This window comes from Natator depressus, chromosome 2 (genome assembly GCF_965152275.1).
Source record: "Natator depressus isolate rNatDep1 chromosome 2, rNatDep2.hap1, whole genome shotgun sequence".
Taxonomy (NCBI): Eukaryota; Metazoa; Chordata; order Testudines; family Cheloniidae; genus Natator; species Natator depressus.
This window is the reverse complement of record NC_134235.1, coordinates 191616772-191637484: the sequence shown is the minus strand read 5'-3', so window position 1 is coordinate 191637484 and position 20713 is coordinate 191616772. Positions and strand designations below refer to the sequence as shown.

Below are 20713 nucleotides of genomic sequence, written 5' to 3'. Positions count from 1 at the left end.
AACAGCTTTATGGTGACCCAAAGTAGCTAGAATGACAAGAAATCAAGACAGTTCTACAGAATATCTTTAAATATAAGAGAGACAAGGTTGGTGAGGTAATATCTTTTATTGGACCAAGTTCATTCAACTTATTTGGTCCAATAAAATATATTCTCTCACATCCTGGGTCCAACACAGCTACAACAACATTGCAAACAACATAAATATTAGTATAGTTTGGGAATAACAGCTAAGCAGCTGATAAGGATTGACATTTTTAGGTAAAATATTTAATGTCTCTGCATGAAGGCCAAGGCAAACCTTATTAATCTTAGCTCTTTCTAGCCATAAACGTACACTGTTAGGATACTGTGTTTACTCTGTGCACTGCATAACAATGTATTTTTCCAGTTTGCAAATCGTGCCTATCATCTGTAGATTAATGCACAGCAATTAAGATGGTTACAACACAAATAACTGACACAATGTCAACCCAGAGTGGCTCAAGAAAATGGGTAATACATTCTCGTGGCCAAAAGCCTGACTGACAGATAAGCCTGGCATTGTGTCCTGAAAGGATACTTTGGGCTCTGTTAGACCAATGTGGGAGGTAAACTCCAAACGGCTCCCATAGAAAATGCCTTGCCTGCCAGCCCAATAGTTGAAATTTGGGGACTGTCAGCAAGAGCACCTCAGATAGGCTCAGCTATTATGGGGGACAGGCAAGGGAGGAGACTGAGATAACTAAGCCATGCTCCTTTGTTTACTGGTTGTCAAACCATGACTTTATCATGTCCAATTCTGAAAGTAATCTGAAAGGAACAAGGAAATGTGAAGACTGCAGCTAATACCTGGAGATTTTACATACTATTACACACACAAAGATCTATGTTAAGAAACATTATTCAAGTTTCAAAGTCAAGCACTCAAAAGTTAGGAAATGCCAGAATTAAGGTTTCCCATTCAACATTTCCAGTTATGGACTCCCTTGTGCTATGATACAGCCTTAGTTGCATGATCATATTCTTCTTGTTTTTTCTTTACACATAAAAATCTATATTAATTTCTTAGGTTTTAGAAAAATCAAATTGAAAAAACAAAGTGCATCATGTGGCATCATATTGACACCCATGTGGTTCATCAGCTGGGTTGATGTCACACAGAACTTTGCCACTTGAACTAATGGAGTAACGGATAGCAACAGTAGTTTATCCTCTGCGTGGACCAGCATTAGAGGCGAATGCCAGTGTGTTTGCCAGTGTATTTCACAGATACTTGCTGACAACAGAGGGATGATTCTGGAGCAGAGTGGACTGTAATGGGCAAAAAGAAAAGGAGTACTTGTGGCACCTTAGAGACTGACCAATCTATTTGAGCATAAGCTTTCATGAGCTACAGCTCACTTCATTGGGAATGCATCCGATGAAGTGAGCTGTAGCTCACGAAAGCTTATGCTCCAATAAATTGGTTAGTCTCTAAGGTGCCACAAGTACTCCTTTTCTTTTTGCGAATACAGACTAACACAGCTGTTACTCTGAAACCTGTAATGGGCACAAACTCTTCTGCCCATCTGTCCCAAATTTTTACCCCTCCTAGCCTGTCCCTTCCAACCTGTCCCTGTGGCATTCCTACCTCGTCCAGGGCCAGTTCTCACCTAGCCAGTCTCAGTCTCAAATCCATAGGGTTCTCAACCCAACCCTAATCTTCCTGCCCAAGAAGTTCTAGTCTCACTCCTGCAGTCCCAGTCTGACCCAACTTTCATTCCCAATTTTTTCTCCCTACCATTCTCAGTTCTCTTCATGCTCCCAGCTCCTTGCCCAGCCAGTCCGAATTCTCCCCCCCACCCTTCCAGCTCCTCATCCAATCGATTTCTCTCCACCATCCTGTCTTCCAGGTTGTCACTCCAGGTTAGACAGCTGGGAGAGGTGATGGGCCAGGAAGAAAGGGAGAAGGAAACACTGAACATGAAGAGAGAAGGGGCTGAAATTTTTGAAGGTGCCTAAGAGAGTTAGCTGCCAGATTCCTGGCCCAAGTAATAAGGGAAGGAAGGCAGACAAGCCAAATCAGAAAAGAGTCATCTTGAAGAGTGATGGGTGTTGGGTGAAGAACAACTAGTATTTAAGGAATTTGTGAGAGGGGAAAACACATCGTATGAAGATGACTTTGTGAATTGACGATGGTGGTGGGAGGAAGTGAGTGAGAAAAAGGAAGGAAAAGTATCATAATTAGCATTTGACTCTTTCTAGTAAATGAAAAGCCTCCGACCACTGTGAATTTTCCTGGCCTTTTGACAGGCAAGTGGTAGCCTTCCCTCCTCTCCAGCTCTAACGTGTATATATGTTATGTATCCACTATCATTCTTGTTCTGGAAAGTTGACATGTATGGGATTGGGAGGTTGAACATTTATATTCTATGGCCTGCCTAGAATGGACTTGATACTGTATAATGGACAATGAGTTACACCACATCTGACAAAACACAGATTTCCCAAACCAAACGTATTCAATTCAATACATTTTATTTGGTTATGATGGACAGTAACTTGGTGTGACATTAAGTTTAATTTTGCATGGCAGGTTGCATTGGTCCTGTGGTAGCTGGAAGCCATTTGTTACATAAAATGCCATCATCTATATAAAAGGGTGTTGCTCAACTGTGTTGAGCAAAAGAAGAATCAGTTTATGCCCCCAGGACAAGGGGGACTACCTTAAATGTTTTTGGTCCTTTCATGTACATCTCCACAAACCAGAAAGACACTTTCTCATTTTGCTGGATAGGAAATAACTGAAGAGATTTTTCCTTTTCCTTTACCATTTGTTTTAAAATCATTACACATACGTTTTTGATTCTGTGTTTAGTAGACACTTAATTTCTCTTCTCATACAATGAGAAACTTTCCATGCTGATAACATTGCTCTTGAGCCTCAAGTAAGTGTTTTCACGTGCTTTCCACTTCCCTTCCTGATTGTGTTTAGGCGGGAAAGAAAACAATAGCATTTTTTTAATGTCCGAGATTCTGGTTAACTATGCCTTGTATGTTTTCTTTGTTTACAAAATACTTTGAATGGTATAATCTGTGAATAAATACAGGGATTATTTGGCTAGAACTGTAGACAACCCAAAAAGCAGTTCTGCATTTCCTACCCTGACAGATCAATTTAAAAGAGACTGCAGTTACTTACACAGAACTAGTTGAAAATGGTATTTTTTTTCCTGAAAACCTTTTTCTGCACATTTTTTAAAAAGGATTGATCTTGTGTTTAAACATTTTTGCAAAAATTTTGTATTGAACAATTTCTGTTGTAGAGTTTTTTTTATTTATTCACTTTTTAATTTAATTTAATCTTAATTTCCCTCCTTTTGTCTTCCTTTTTCCTTCCTTTTTTTTTTCATTTTGACATTGAAAAGATGGGGAGAGAGAGCTGGTGGGGAGGAAAAAGCATAAATCACGAAACCAAAAATTAAACCAAATTAAATTAAACTAAATTTTTTTTAGTTTTAATGTTATTTGTGGTTTTGGTTTTTAAAAGCAAAATAAAAAGAACAAAAAACATTTTAATTAAATTTTCATTTTCAAAACAGGCCATTTTTTAACCAGCTCTGGGCCAAAATAGAATATTGATGTAGAGTACTGTCTTTTTTTTAAAAAAAGTCTGATTCAGGAACTGAAATTGTTTGGGAAGGCTTATTTTGGCCTTTTTTCCCAGCCAGAGTTGTGTGAACAAATCATTTGGTGGACAAACTTAATCTCTTTGGTGGGAAAGGGGAGGGGACAGAGAGAGTTGGGAGGTCTCTCTCACAATTAATAGTGTTAGTAGCAGATGAAGAAGAGTGGGGAAAATATTGAAAATATTATATTTCATGGTAGTGAAACTTACCCTGAAGTGACCATGCACAGCTCCATCATTCATTTTTGTCAAGAATCGTGACTGAGTAACATTAATAATTTGTATTACAGTAGTGCTTATGTGCCCTACCAAAATCAAGGGAGCCCCAATGTGCCAGATAATGTACAAACATATAGTAAAAGATCCTGCCCTGAAGAGCTTCCAGTCTAAACAGACAAGATAGACAAAAATGGGAAAGGAAAATAGAATGGGGAAAAGATTTCTTCAAGGTCATACAGTAGGTAGAGGTGGCAACAGAACACAGGTTTCTTGATACCTAGGGCTTGTTCATGTGGGGAAAGTTACTGGCATAATTATTCCAGTATGTCCACAATGGGGAGTTATGCTGGTAAAACTGTAGAGGTACAATGATATAGTACAATTATGCTGGTAAATTTCCCTGTGTAGACAAACCTCCAGTTCTGGATCTTAACCACTAAACCATAATGCATGAAAAAGCTGATTTGTGAAGTATTATTGTTGGCAATTAAACAAAACCAGGTTCAGTAAAGGAAAAACACAATAAAACCTTGCTTAGTCTAGGAGAAAAGATGACTCCTTTTAAACTAGTCTGGAGGTCTATCTATTCCTGCTAACCTCTATTCATAACCCTACCCTGCCCACTAGTGAGCCATTTTCATTGAATTCCCTGTTTTAAGGCCTATTGTTCCTGATTATCCTTAGGCTATGTTTCTATGTGATGGGTGAACTTGTAGTTATACTCTAGAAAACCTCCATGTTCACGGCTACTCTCTCAATGACAATTAATTGCCTGTGTTCTTAAGTGTTTATAGGTCTCAATAAACAGGCAGCATATTTATGTCTTCCATTACCTGCAGAAATAAACTTCCTTAAGAAAAAAAATCTCATGTTTCCTGATTACAAAATGATTCTAAATAAACTGGGAGAATGAAGAAAAGACACTGGTAAGCAGGACTTTGAATGAGAGAGGTGGGATTTGGAAAATTCTCTCCTTATAAAATAGAGCTGTAGTATTCTACAGTATTAGTCGAACACCCTACAGCTTACAGTAGTGACACTGCATTTTCAGACTGTAGAAAAATGGTTTAGCCACTGGAACAGATTACAATATTTGCTAATCTGTGATGATTTGGTGCTACTACAAGAAATATGATCGTGGGAAGGCATATATTCTAATCACTTTGAAATTGTAATGTTTTCTCAAAGTTTTGGAATAGTAATGAGTAACATACTAAAGGATACTACAGTGTCACTTGACTGGTATGGCCCAATCTTGGATTTCAGGGGTCCTCACTTGTGTTTCTCTGCCATCAGGCCACTGTCCTCATGAGTCTTCCTCTTGGCTCAAAGAGCTTGCAGTCCATTCATCTACAATTGACTCCACCATGTATCAGCCTTTGTCATAAATATAAAGGGAAGGGTAAACCCCTTTAAAATCCCTCCTGGCCAGAGGAAAAATCCTCTCACCTGTAAAGGGTTAAGAAGCTAAAGGTAACCTCGCTGGCACCTGACCAAAATGACCAATGAGGAGACAAGATACTTTCAAAAGCTGGGAGGAGGGAGAGAAACAAAGGGTCTGTGTCTGTCGGTATGCTGCTATTGCCAGGGACAGAACAGAAATGGAGTCTTAGAACTTTTAGTAAGTAATCTAGCTAGGTATGTGTTAGATTATGATTTCTTTAAATGGCTGAGAAAAGAACTGTGCTGAATAGAATGACTATCCCTGTCTGTGTGTCTTTTTTGTAACTTAAGGTTTTGCCTAAAGGGATTCTCTATGTTTTGAATCTAATTACCCTGTAAGGTATCTACGATCCTGATTTTACAGAGGTGATTCCTTTACTTCTATTAAAAGTCTTCTTGTAAGAAAACTGAATGCTTTTTCATTGTTCTAAGATCCAAGGGTTTGGGTCTGTGGTCACCTACGCAAACTGGTGAGGATTTTTACCAGACCTTCTCCTGGAAGTGGGGTGCAAGGGTTGGGAGGATTTTGGATGGAGAGACGTGTCCAAACTACATTTCCCAGTAAACCCAGTTAAAGTTTGGTGGTGGCAGTGGAAATCCAGGGTTAAAGGATAAAATTAATTTGTACCTTGGGGAAGTTTTAACCTAAGCTGGTAAAAGTAAGCTTAGGAGGTTTTCATGCAGGTCCCCACATCTGTACCCTAGAATTCAGAGTGGGGAAGGAACCTTGACAGCCTTTGAGAAGCATTGACAGTTCCCTAAGGGAAACACTATCCAGTCCACCACCCTTACAGACTGGAAACTCTCACATCGTAATACCACCTGTCTCACAGGTTGTTACTGACATAATTCCCTCATGCCTTTCAATTGATTTAATGGTTGTAAAGCATTTTGAGATCCTTAAAATGAAGAGTTATAGAGAGAAGATAAAGGCAGTGTTATTATTTATTATTTTTATTGTATTGGTTAGATCATAGAGGAAAAGGATGTTTGCCTATAACTTTATTCCTTCAATATAAGGAGCTTTTTGGGCTGATTACAATTTGTTGATCATATAATTTTTGTTTTTCAGACTAGAGAGTGAATCCGTCAGAAAATATTAGCAAAAAGTAGGTATCAATGAAGCCAGGTTCTCGGGTGAATTCACTGTGTTTTCTGAAATCAATCAGAAGACGCCCTGCCCGTCCTTCTGCCATTCTCTGCTGTTCTTCAAACGTGGAAAAACAGCACAGTCAATAGAAATCTTTGAGCTTTGTTGATTTTAAGTGCTAAAGTATTAGAAGATAGACTTAAAGGCCAATTAAATGGGACAGTATTCCAGTACTGCTAACCCTGCAAGCTCCAAAGTCACAAGTTAGATTCAGGTTTCAGAGTAGCAGCCGTGTTAGTCTGTATCTGCAAAAAGAAAAGGAGTACTTGTGGCACCTTAGAGACTAACAAATTTATTTGAGCATAAGCTTTTGTGAGCTACAGCATCCGATGAAGTGAGCCACAAGTACTCCTTTTCTCTTTAAGTTAGATTCAGTGTTGTACGTGGTGTAGTTGTAGCCGTGTTGGTCCCAGGATATTAGAGAGACAAGGTGGGTGAGGTAATATCTATTATTGGACCAACTTCTGTTGGTGAGAGGGAGACGCTTTTGAGCTTACGCAGAGCTCTTCTTCAGGTCTGGGAAAGGTACTCTGAGTGCCATAGCTAAATGCGAGGTTGAACAAGTAGTTAGCCCATATTCTAAGGGACCCTTCAAGGTAGAGTGGCAGAGGTGTTAATGGGCCACTTTACCTTGAATGGTCATAAGTTAAAAATGTTTTTGAACGGTCTTCTGATGTGTTTGAACTCTCCTTGCCCCCATCACCAATGTGTGTGTGACAACTAGTATGGCTAGTTTATACCAATTAGTGATGGCAGTGAGAAATACCATTTTGGCCAGCACATCGCTACATCAGTCAACTATGCATCCCCAGCCACAGATCAGTTTTTGAAACCCCCACAGCAACTCTGTCCACACAGCCACACAAAAACCCTGTACCCCTATTTCCTCCCCCAAGTCTCACATTTGTCCCTGGCCCCCAGCACATCTTTGCTCTTCCTATAACTCCAGGGGATCTTCACAGCCCTCTCCCAATCCCAGAGTGGGAAGGGGTGACAGCTTTAGGAGTTCTTCTTTCTCACGCCCTCCCAGACCTGGGTGGTGGGGGGAGGGGGAGGCACACCTCCAAGCCGGGTTCTCTTCTCTCTTTCCCAGGCCTGGTGTTGCTGCATTGGAGAGGATGAGAAAGGACGGGGGAGGAACGGGTTGAGACGGAAGGAGGGAGGACAAAAGCCACCCTAAGCTCCCTCAACCTCCCTCATTTATTGTGAAAATGGAGTTTGGGTGCTTTCTCTCCCCCTCGCCTATCTAGAAACTTCTCTGGGCTTCTGAGAAGTGAGGCGGGGAGAACTCTGCCTGCCTCCTGTAGAAGCTCTGATTGTCTTTTCTTCCCCAGGAAGTGGGGAAGGCAGCCAGTCAGCAGGGATTTTCCCATTCCATGAATGCTGGAGCTTCGTACCAGTCTGGCACAAAGCAGGGAATAAATTCCCATTACTCAAGATAAACGTGTGAAGGTTGGCAACACCAGCATCTCATGTAGTCATTTTTATTCTATATCCCATTTCTGGGGCTGGATCCAAAGTCCCAGTAGGAGTGCTTTGGTGAGGAAATATCCACAAGGATCTCAACCTGGATGTTTCCACCTCTACGCTCTGTTACTCTTTTGAGAGGGGTGGAGTTTTCCCTCTCCTTGAAAATATTGTGTGGCTCCTCCTTGCCCTGGACTGATCTCCAGGGATCATCATGAAGGCCCTGTGCCTCTGTGCTTGCTTCCCTGGCAGCATAGCTCTATCAGACCTGTTCTGTGAGGGACAAGCCTGCCTTCAGCAGCCCCCAGCAACAGAAGTTTATGGACGAGATCATGTAGTCTAAGGAGGATGTGTTTACCCGTTTTCCCCGTATGTGGATCCTGGGCCCATGGGGTACCCTTCAAGTGACCCAAAGAAAGTGTGTGTGGGGAGGGACAGGAGAGTGCCACCTTGCGGTGAATGGAGGGTCACCTACCTCTAAGAGTAGAGCTCAAGGAGGCTATCTGAGTCTGTTTTTTCTGCTGCTGCTTCTTTTTTTTTTTAATTTTATAAGTCTTCTGTCTATCATAAGATAGGTAGCATCTGTATGTATTGCTGTTAGTATTTCAGTCAGTGACATTAAAGCAAATTAGCTTGATAAATGAACTATTAAATAGCAAGATTCTATGTTCATAGACATAGTTTTAAGGTCTCTGGACTGCATAACTTGACAGATCTAGAAATAAATCAGTATTCTTCTTGTAACCCATTGTAAACAAGCTGTCAAGCACCACTATAGTCTCCTTTGAAAATAGCTTTGATGAGTAAATAGAGAAGAATAAAAGCAGAGACAGTGTCAAAAATGTAAGCCCAAGATAATTGTTGTTTTTTTTCCTTTACCTATTATATTTCTTTAGTTGTTGGCAGCTGTCTTTCTGCTGCTAAACAAGAACATTTTTCTCTAGTTCCTGCTTAGACAGTTTTGACATTGTTTTGATGCAAGTTAATGCTCTCGGAATACACATTTCTGCTTTTAAGGAGCAGGGGGTTAGGATTTCTTTGAATTCCTCCTTGATTCAGGTAGGTGGAAATCAACAAGACTTTTGTGTTAAAAGCTAAAAACTGTAGTTTCTTGTACACAAGGCTTTATTATTTTTTTGAAAAAGTGTGTGTGTAGAACTGCATCTTAGCAAATAAGAAAGTTACTGAATTATTTTCTCCTGCTGGGAGCATCCTTTTTCACATTTCTTTTCTCTTCACCTACCTGGTTATAAATGGGAAAACTTAAATTTTATAAAGTGAAAAACCAAATTAATTCCTCTATCCCTGCCTCCCAAGAGAAGCTTTTTCTTTCTTTGTGTGTGTGTGCGCGCGCACGCGTGTGCGCCATTTAGCTTTTACCTGCTTCAAGCTTTTCAGACATGGCTTTGGTTGAGTTAATATCAGTAAGATGGTGCCTCTTCTGGCGTCTGTCTCAGAATTTATGTAGCTGTCAGATTTACAGTTGGATTGTTCCAGTATATTTTATTTTATTTCTAAATTTCCTCTTGGAGATATTCTTTTTCCTCTGTATGTCTTGTGAAATCCCCCCACGTTGGGTGATGTGTATGGTAATTTCTTTTCAGGTGCCCTGGAACTTGGCTTGCTTACCAGCTTCTCATGACTAGCTCCATTATTGAGTTGATAATGAGCATCCAGTAGGAAAGAAGAAAGTTGTGAAGTTAGTCGGCTGTTGCTTATTGGGATTGAACAGCTTGTTTTTTCTTTTGTGTAGCATTTATACTTAACACTTGGTAGGCAAACTGCTATTCCAGCTTGCAAGTGGATTCAGTTATTCAAATGCGCCGGCCAAAAAATGAAGGGGAATCTATTCAAACAGTGTGCTCCCAAGTCATAGATGATCTTTTTGATGTCTGTATTTTGCAAATGGAAATTTTCCATTTTCCATCACCAGTATTCTTTCAGAGGCAGCGTTATCCGAGGCTGCTTTTTGGCTGGTTATTTGCATTTTTCCTTTCAATACTGAATTTCCTTCCTTTCTCTCCCAACCCCCACACTTTCATATCAAATTCCCATTTTGATTCCCTTCACTTCTGTGTCGCATGATTAAGGGCAAGTCCTGCAAAGTGCTGAGTGCCAATGATGAGCGGACTTCAGTGAGAGTTAAAAGTGCTCAGCATCTTGTAGGATCCAGCACTAAGTGAGGTCTACTCCATCTGTGTAAAGCTTGAATGTTTCAGCTCTCTACACAGAGAATATGGAGAGGATAGGTAGCTGAAATTCATCTTCTCAGACCAGTTAACAGAGGTCCTGGAATAGCAGCTACACCCAGCCTGCCTTGGTTAAGCAGGTTGTTTAGGCCACTGGATCTATGCAAATGTGAACGCCTCTGCCACCTCCTTCCCACTTCCCATCCTTTAGTATAGGCCTGTGGTAGGAATCCATTCCGCAGCATATAGGTGGGATGCGGGCACCCCTCTGTGGCTACTCTGCTCACAGCTCCCCTGTAAAATTTAAGTAGAGAACCTTGCACTGGTCTTCTGCCCTAGAGGAGAAATGGGGAATGTAATGGGCTTGGGAAGAATGCAGAGGGACTGAAACACTGAGGGCTGGATTCTTCTGCCTTTGACATCAATGGGAGTCTTGCCTTTGTCTTCAATAGGAAAAACATTCAGGATCTGATCCTCTGAGACTTTTTTGAGTCTTGAACTAGTCTGTTAGTCTAACGTACTTTTATGAGCCCTATTATGGCAGTATCTGAGCGCCTCACAGTTGTCAATGTAGTTATCTTCACAACACCCCTCTTGGGGTAGGGAAGTACTATTATTCCCACTTTACAAATGGGAGAACTGAAGCACAGAGAGGCTAAGTGACTTACCCATGGTCATGCAGGCAGTCCGTGGCAGAGCAGGGAACTCATGACCTTTTGTATCTTATACGTGGGCTCTAAATCAAGCACTCTCCAGGTGGATCTTGCAATAGGACGTTTGTCCATAGTTACTGTAGGTAGGTTAGCTTGTAAAGAGAGCACAATTGCACAGTGTCTTAGGCTGTGGTGTAGACATAACCTATGTTGGCAAAATGTACGTTGCTCAGGGGCATGAATATTCCACCCCTCCCCCCCGAGTGACATAAATTACACCAACATAAGTGCTCAGGTGCACAGAAGCTATGTTGGCAGGAGAGCTTCGCTGCTGTAATACTGTACATATAGACATGGACTTAAACCAATCAGCATCTACATTCTCATGGCCATGTGCATGGAAAATAGTGCTGATCAGTAGGACAGAAAAGATTCAAGACCTAATCCTGTCTTGACTGACTCTGCATTATGTCTGCTGCTGCTGCTTATTATTTATTTTTATCACCATAGAGCCTAGAATCCCTCCTCAAGGGCCAGGGCCCCATTGTTCTAGATTCTGTACAAACAGAGAACAAAAAGACAAAGAATTTACAAACCATGTATAAGGCAAAAGACAAGAGATGGATAGAGACAGACCAACTGGGGAGTACAAGGGAACAGCGAGACAATACTGGTCAGCATGATCGGCAGCGATCTAAGCACACCAGCAGCCTGACTGTTGTCATGTTTTTTTGTAGGCATCTCATGGCAAAGGAGAGTTTTAAGGAGGGATTGAAAGGTGGATAATGAGTTAGCTTTGTGTATGTTTACAGGGAGCTCCTCTGAAGCGGGAGGGGCTGCCTGAGAGAAAGCAAAACGGTGCCTGCTTCAACATTTAACATGTAGGAGAGAGAGAGGCTGGCATCATTCCTCAATCAGAGGTGGGAATTGATATTTCAGTAGTGAATGATAGGTTTTGAAGGGTGTTGAAGGTGAAGACAAGCAGCTTATGTTTGATATGACAGAGAAGAGAGAGTCCACGGAGGAATGCAAAAAGCAGGGTGACATGGCCAAAGCGACAGGCTAGGAAAATTCTTTGCAGCAGCGCTCTGACTGGGAAGGAAGAGGGCAAGATTGCATTTGTCAAGGATGTTGCAATTGCCCAGCCATGATATGAGGAGAGTTTTAGCTGCGTAGAGAGGAAGTGCTGTATCTTAGGGCATGTCTACTGGGACTGACTGACCATGGCAGGCTGGGGTGTAAATCTACAGAGCTCCAGCATGCCATGTGCTAACTGTCCTGCTACGGTGGACTAGAAGTTTCCTAGTGTTCATTGACGTACAGTGGTTTGAAACAGCAGTAGGTCAAAGCTCACTAGAGAACTTGTCGTGTGCAACGGCAGGGGCCACACAGACAGTGCATGGCCCGCTGGAGCTCTGTGGATGTATACCCCAGCTTGCCATGCCGTAAGTTCTTGTGTAGACGTGCCCTTAGAGATTTTATGCAGAAAGAATCTGGCAAGATTTAGGTGTAGCCTGGATGTGAGGACCTTGAGAGGGGTCTTCTCCAAGTTGAAGATGAGGCCCAGGTTATGGGCCACAGTGACAGGCACGGTAATGGTGGCGTTGTCCCCTGTGATCAAGAGAGGAGATAGCTGGGAGTGCTTGGGGAGGAAGACGACAGGTATGTTTACACTGCAATTAAAAACTTGCAGCTGGCCTGTGCCAGCTGGCTTGGGCTAAGGGGCTGTTTAGCTGCAGTGTAGATGCTTGGGCTGGAGCCTGAGCTCTAGGACCCTACGAGGTGGGAGGGTCCCAGAGCTCGGGCTGCATTCTGCACCCAATCATCTATACCGCAATTAAACAGTCCCTTAGCCTGAACCCTGTGAGCCTGAGTCAGCTGGCACAGGCCAGCCGCAGGTGTTTAATGGCAGTGTAGACACACCCCTGGGAGCTCTGTTTTAGCCATGTTGAGTTTGAGCTGACAGCTAGACCTCCATGATCAAACAGATGTCAGAAAGAGTGGCTGAGATTTTAAAAATTAGGCTAATAATGGCTGTTTCACTCTAGCTTTATAGCTATCACACTTTCACAAACCTTTCTGAACCTTTACTTTGTGCTACTTTAGCAGAGCACTAGCAGTTGCAACTGAAAGTTCTTACCAGTGGAAAATTAGAGAATATATACCTTAAACTCAGTAATTACTCAATAGAATTATGTCTTCATCCAAAATATGTCTGGACTACATTAATTTGTGTGGAAAATACGAATGGCATTAAAGCATTTTGTTGATGTAAATACTTGCTATCTAGCAGAAACAGGAAATTTACTAGTAATGGTTTGCTTAGTTTGTACAGATTAGAGCATGACTTGGTTTTGTACTTAGCATTACAGATATTAGAGATGGAAAAGACCTGTTTACGTTATGTAGTCCATCACTTAGCCATTACAAGTTTCTTTACTATAGTATTATATATTTTTCCAGTGCTTTGTCCAATCTACTCTTCAGTGTTTGTGATAGGGCTTCCTGTACTTCGTTTTAAGGAATCTTTTGGTGAAATTTTGTGGCCTGTGTGCAGGAAATCAGACTAGATGATCAAAATAGTTCTTTCTCGCCTTAAAAAAAGATCTATGAATGTTGGAAAGTCTATTACACATTTAAATTGATCTCATCTCAGTCAGGAAGATTTTTCTTTTATATTTAATCTTTCACATTTATGATTTCATCCCATTACTCCAGGATACCCAGGGCTTTCTTCCCCTGACCTGGCTTTCCAGAGTCAGATTCACTATAGATATACGGCTATCACGGTTTCAGAAACCTTTTTGGACCTACTTTGTGTTTCAGGATCAAGCTCTTAGCCTCTTTGAGTCTGTTTCCACATCTGTAAAATGGAGATAATAAAAATCACCTACCCATCTCACAAGAGTGTTGTGAGAATTAACAGTTAACATTTGTACAGTGCTTTGGAGATATGGGGCAGATTGTCAAGTGCTCAGCTCCCACAATTGGAGCCAGATTTTTGAAAGAACTCAGCACCTAGCAGCTTCCGTTGCATGACGCAGAGTGCTGTTTAAGTACTAAAATTAAAAAATAGCTACTGAGGAAGTGAAACCATGCATTCTGTGATTGCAGTGATTCATACATGTGTATCACACTTTTGCTCTGCCTCTCTACTTTGTCCTTTTTTGCTGGTGTAACTGGCAGGCTATGGGGATGTATATGAATCCTTGCTCAACTTAATGCCATGCTTGCTTACAAGAACAGCAGTCTGACAAAGCAGAGTAGAACGTGATGTTTGCGTGCCTGTATCACATGCAAGTGTGTGCCCACAAACCAAAACACAGCTGGCAGGTCTAATTTTAGACCTTACCAGCCTTGAGAAGTGTCCCTTTAAAGATATACTTTTTCCTCTAAAATCAATTTGGTTGATAATACAGCAGCTGACAATCCTGCTGAAATATTATGTATGATTTGAATAAAAACAAAGGAAACTACTGCTGAGTAATTGTAAATTAAAAAAAAGAAAATAGTGAGGCCACTAAAGACAGATCCACAAATTAAATGATGTGTCAAAGGAATACGTGATTTTAAAATTTAAACCTGGGATTTGTAAACACAATAAGACACAGTATATTTACTTATTTATTTGTACAGTGCCCAGAAATGTTACAGGTGATTTATATACATATAAAGCAGGTCCCTTTGGATAATGTAATATTCAAAACTTTTGCTTAAGTTGGTCAGAATCAGCTTGAATCTCTTGCAAGCACTGTCTCTTTACTCTGGCTTTTAGGGAGCAGCGGTAAGGTTCATGGTACAAGTGTGTGTGACTGGTACTTCTGGGTGCTGTGGGATGTTGCCAGGGGATGGTGTGATGGATTATCTGAGGCTCATGAAGGGTATTTTTAAAATTATATGAAAGTCATGAAAAGCTCAGGAGAGGTGATCCCCTCCCCCACTTTGTTATAAATCTAAATAGAGAAATGACTGAAACAAGTCTTAATATACTGGATCTGTCAAAGTGAACACTTAATATGCATAGCCCTTTTTACCCCCTGTTTGTTGCTGTGCCGTGGTAGATTATTGTACAAATTAGTTTTCTGCTTAAAACAATCCCATGTTGGAGAATCTGTTGCTGATCTCCTAATAGATTCTTTGACCTTGTGGGTTCGTTCGTTCTTTTTTTTAACAGCGTCACAAAATATCAAAGGCTTTTTTTTTTTAAAGGCTCATCCTTTGCATCAATTTCTTTGGGTCCCAGGAATTCTGTGCTCCTGGTTTACTGTTTGGCTGGTTTGTTTTGTGACTTTGTGAAGTGCAGAATCCACTGCCGGTATTTGAAGTTCCCCGGGTGCAAGTTACACCGGCAAGCGCCGCTGTAAAATTGCTTTGCTTTCCGAGATAGCCAGCAGAGGGAATCGGGACTTCGCTTGCAGCAGGGGCTGAGAAAAGCAGGCGGTCTCTTCTTGGAGGAAATACTGCAGCCTTCTGGACTGCGTCTGCTTCTCGAGGGAGAGGCTCGCTGTAGTTCCACCCACACCGGCTGGAAGGAGGGGGTTTGAATGAAAGACAAGCCAAGCCCTGAACACCATGTCACACCGTGAGAGGGGCTAGCAGCAAGTAGGCTGTGGAAAGCTGCTTTTTAAAAAAAATATATATTTTTTAATTTTATTTTTTAAATAATAAAGGGGAGGGGGGTTGGGGTGAGGAAGAAGAGAGCGAGGAAAAGCGGGTTGGAGTTCCACTGTCTTGCTCATTTCTCTCACAGGACTTTTCCCCTACAGACACTGGCAATTGACATTACTACAGACAAGCGGGCTAGGAAGGAAAACGCTGTATCCTGAGTGCAGGAGGGCGTGTGTGTGTGGGGGGGGTGGGGGAACAAGGCAAGGTTTTTTTTTTGTTGTTGGGGTTTTTTTTTTTTAAGCTCTACTATATTTTGTGTTTGTTTTTATTCTTGCTGTGTTGGACCTTGTTGAGCAGTAGAAGGCAAGGAAGTCTCGAAAGCCTCATCAGTACTGTCAGGAATAGTGGTTTAAGAGGAAGAAAGGCCTGGGGCACTACACCCTGTCAACGAGTTCCCTGCATCGGAGAGAAAGATTCCAGCTACATGGGCAAACGCTTGGAACAGCAACCAATGTACCCTCAGTACACTTACTACTACCCTCATTATCTCCAAACCAAGGTATGGTACAGCGGTTCCCTGCCTGTCCAGCAGTGTTAATATGATATCATATGAAGGATGGGTGGTGGAGTTGCATAAATTACAGGGGTTTTTTTTTTGTTTGTTTGTTTTCCCCTTGAATTCAGTATCATGTAGGCAGAGCTAATAGCCAGAAACAGGAAGGTTAGAGTTTATGCATTTATTTATTTATTTTGACTACTATCTTTAGTTAATCCCTTTGATTCCCTTCTTCCTACAATAAATGTGGTTACTATTATCGAAGCCAAGTATACATGATGATGCGATAGGCTGGAGATCGCTCTGGACAGCATCAGGCATGCAAATACTGTTTCAGTGATCTGTACAATTTATTTGGTGTTCAGAAGCATTTTGCCATTAGCAGAGACGCAGTGGATACTGAAACTTTTAATCAGTGAAGTCTGAGATGCTGTGTGGTTCTGGGGTGGACAAGGCACTGACCTACTGTAAATCTTTTGGAGTTTGCTCTGATGTATTGAACTGCTTTTAATGTTGCATTAAATATTGAGAATGATCTGGCTGCATGCTGTTACATTTGATAGGGCTAGAAATAGATAGTAGCTACTGTCAGAAAAAGCACCAAACATGGTTTCATTTTTTTTCAATGTCAGTGGCCCTGGAAGGCCAGTCTGCATCTCCCAACAAGACTGAATGAAGTCCATGACACCTGGATTTTAATTAGTTAAATCATGCTTTGTTTTTCCCTAATGACATTGTACCATAATCTGCTGCCCAAAAGGGTCTCTTTTGCAACCAGTAACAAAAACAACTTTGCAAACCAGTTAGGGCATCGTAAAGAAAAGTGCAACCTCACAGCCAAAGATTAACAGTTTGAGTCAATGAACTTACATTCTTTTTTTTTTTTTTAAAGCCAAACAAAAAACCCCCAGTAACCTCCAGCCCCCAAACACACGTCACCCCAATTTAAACGGCAGTTTTAAGCACATAGGACACATCTGACTTTGGGGAGGGGGGTTTACTTTTGGTCTCAAACACGTTGAGCTAGTTATTATTGAAAGGCCAAGTTACGTTTCCTTGCCAATAAAATTACTTTTCTGTTAACGATTATAGCCAGACCCCTGCATTATATAAATTAACTAATTGTGAAAACGGAGACTAAGGCTGGCTGGAGTTGTGATGACACCAGAACCACTCAATGTGATTATAGCCTTGTAATTCATAACATGATTACCTCTCATTTGTTTGCTGTGTGCTTTCTCTAACTATAATGTGTAGCATTTTTGTGTGAGAACAACCCATTTTGGGGGGAGGGCGGGGAGTAATTGTTTCACCATTTTTCCCCCTCAAGGTCGATTCAAATAGCATTTTACCTTTGTGACCATTTAGTCCGTATTGTGCAGCAGCAGCAGCAGCATCCCATTGCTAGCTTGACTGCATATTGGCTATAGCTTCAACTGTTTGGAGGATTGGGGATGCAGACCGATGCCATTCCTCAAAACCTGGCAAGCCAAAGACATGAAACACTATGGGTATTTTTTGAAAGAACAATAGCGTCAAGTACTGGATGAGAAATACTGGACATCTGTTTTACTCATGTAACTTAAATTTTGCCAGTCCTCTTTTTTTAACTTCCCTTTCTATTTTGTAAAATATGCTTTTTGGGGAAATTAGCCTCGTGATCCAGTTGAAAGTGACAACTGCTTTCCACACAATGACTTTAACCTGAAGGTTTTGGAGAATAAATTAATATTACTTAATTATTGATTATTATCTATTGTGTTCTAGAGTATAAAATTATCTACTCTTGTGAAAAGTTGTATGTGTGTGCATGTGAGTGTAAATATATATTTGAACACAAGCATTATTTTTGCAAGGGTAGATAATATTACAAATCTACAATAAATTTTATATGGCATGAATTTCTCTCTCTCAAACCTAAGTAATAAAATAAACACACATATATATTTCTGTACTATAGTCCTAAAGAGTTTAGAGTAGTGCAGACAGGCAGCATCTGGATTTTGTTATCTTAAAGCTAGCCATCAGCTTCTGGGACATTTTAGAGTATTTAGATCCATTCTATGTCTAAAGCCAATATTTGGGTAATCAAATAACGTGATAGAGAACTGTATCAGTTATCACGATAACACATACTAATATACCACTGTATGATTTCAACTCTGCTATGAAATTCACAACTTTTTTATTTTCTGGAAACTATGCTGCTTATTGTGTTAAACAAAATTTTAGAATTCAGCTGTGAATGTGTGTTCATATCTGGATATTCATACACAGGGAATGGGGAATGCATTAACTTAAAATCATATAAAGGAATTTTAGGCTTTCTGGGGCCATTTTTGTTCAATGCATAAAGCACAGAGCAACAGGACATTAAATATACAATGTTCTGAAATGTAAAAGTTTTCCTCACGTTCTCAGATCAAGTGCTTTGCTTTTGCTTTGCTCACACTATAAATTAATCTCAGCTGTTCTGAAAAAAGTACAATAGTACTGTGTAGCACAGCTTTTTGGAGGGGTTTTGTACAGGATTGAATAAAGTTCACAAGATATATAGTCCACATTTGTACCTTCTAATATAGCTAACATGTTGTTAAGCAATAATGGTGTACATTAATAACTGTATGGTCTAAAGAATGTTAAATAGAAGAATAGGATCCACATGTTTGGGTGATTGTCTCAGGTTTTACAAATGCCTCATGCAGAACATGAAACACACGGTCTGATTATTCAAATTAGTTGAGCATCTTAATTATAAGATGCCACCATTGAAGTTAAAACTTTAATGGCTGTTTCATACAAACCCACTATAATTCAAAAATTTTAAAAGGTTCAGTTTTGTAAAGGAGATTATAATGTCTTTAATATGTCCTGTAAGGACAAACAGAGGGATTGAAAGAAAAGGTATTTTTTTCTTTCTGTCATGAAACTGGCTCACTACTGAATTAGCTTGAATTGTCTGAACTTTCTTAGCTAAGTCCTGAGAGTAGAACTTGCTTATTCTAGGCATGTTATGAATTCTATTTAAAATCAAACATGTTTGTTACTGTTATAAATTAGGAATATGTGGCTTCATGTGTTCTTGCGGCAAAGAATATGTTCACATGTCACATGCATATGACACTATTTCCTATAATTTAGGGAACTCTGATTTTATTTTGAACTGCTTGACAATGAAATGTTACTCGAGTGGTGTGTGTGTTGACAGCATAACTAAGAAACCAACTAGTTTATGTAACTGCGTTGTAGAAATCCACTTATAAGAATATCATGGTACCTAATCTTGCCCCAGTCCTTGAATTTCCATTTTTGATCTCTTGCCTGAAAGAGTAGTTCTTTTTTTTAACATTGGGAGAAAAGACTGAGTGATGTGTAATTTCATTTAATGATTAGGAATGGCATGAGGAAAAAAAGATTTTGCCCACATGGTTTTACATATTTGATGGAGTCTTTTGAAGTAATAGTGCTTGTGTCTTTCCTTTGGCCTTTGCAGCTTATGGTCAGAATTAAGGCTGGGAAGACCATTCTTAGAAAACAGAGCATTGAATAAATTGAGTCATTTTCTGTTTGCAGTTACCTGTGGACAGACGTTGATTCATCTGGATTTATTTTTCACGATCGTTTGACCGGCACTTTATATGAACATATTTCAGCTTAGCAGTTTTTCATATACTATTTGCTTTGCTAGATCTTTGTCTGTTCACTATTTATTATTCATTGGTCACCGAAGTCACATGGTATTAACTCCGGTTCCTGGTTGGATGGCTGAAACAGAGGGTGGCACCAGTAGTGAATACCTGTGTGCAAACACCCTGCCATGCACATATGTGTAATAGGAAGAACAGCTATTTCACAACATCTGTGTGAATAAAAGCCCATCTGGCATGGATGTTAACAGAAAAGTAAACAAAAAGGGGTATGAAAAAGAATGAATTGGTAAGTGAGGCAGATGTGTGACAATGTTTGCACAAACTTGAGAAAGAAGCCCTGGAAATTCAAGCTAGTATAGTGCTGAAATTGTTACACTTTTTAAAAGTCACTTTGGGTATGAACATTTTTTTTTAAAAGAATGAAATCCTCCATTCTCTCTCCTTTTTTTTCTTTTTTCCATTTTTAAGTCATTCTTTGACCTGAGCAAGTCAAGAACTGCTTTGAGTTGTGTGTGCGCTGGAACACTTCCTCTTCCCTGTATCAGCCTCATTTATAAAACAAATCTCTAGAACCCACACATAGCTCTCCATACCTCTCCACTACCTTGCACTTACTGAGCCAGAATTCTTTTCTCACTCACATTGCAGTTTAGTCAGTTTACTGCATTCCCCACTTTGGGCCATCTGGACATACAGAAGGCCTAGAAGAAAGAGTTCCAGATACTAAGATGCCTGACAGGGCTTTTTCTGACTGGTAGTGTTCAGATTGTGTTTGGTGCCTGGTGTGAGGTAGGGGTCAGGTGTAAGGAGTAATTCATCAACCGCACACTGATTTCAGGCTGCATTTTCAACCATCTGCAACCTGGACTGTTGCCAGGGCTCAAAAGTCTAGCTGGAGCCTGTGTGATAGTGCCAAAGTAAAAGCAAACACTTGCAAATAGAGAAATACATTTCTGGGAATGAAATTTGTATGTACTTAGCTCTTGGTTGGTTCAGTACATTATAGCATTTTAAAAAATATCTCTGACAGGTGTCTTTAAGATATATGCAGTTGTTTAAATGGAATTAAAATGTTGTTTGAACACTGATTATATTTTTGACTACGTTAATATATAACTCTGGTATGCTGC

At 40.4% G+C, this 20713-nt stretch overlaps 1 protein-coding gene across 3 annotated transcripts in view; it reads left to right on the top strand.

Moving 5' to 3' along the window:
- Positions 1 to 20713, top strand: part of RBMS3 (RNA binding motif single stranded interacting protein 3) — a 910338-nt gene that overhangs the window by 352504 nt on the left and 537121 nt on the right. For 2 of the 3 annotated variants that reach the window (XM_074945630.1, XM_074945628.1), the window contains exons 1-2: positions 15168 to 15371; positions 15735 to 15936. The exons of the other annotated variant lie outside the window; for it this stretch is intronic. In XM_074945630.1, coding sequence (XP_074801731.1) covers positions 15862 to 15936 — 75 coding nt within the window. In that variant the 5' untranslated portion in view covers positions 15168 to 15371; positions 15735 to 15861. Of the gene's footprint in view, positions 1 to 15167; positions 15372 to 15734; positions 15937 to 20713 lie in introns of those variants that run through there. 3 annotated transcript variants of the gene reach the window in all.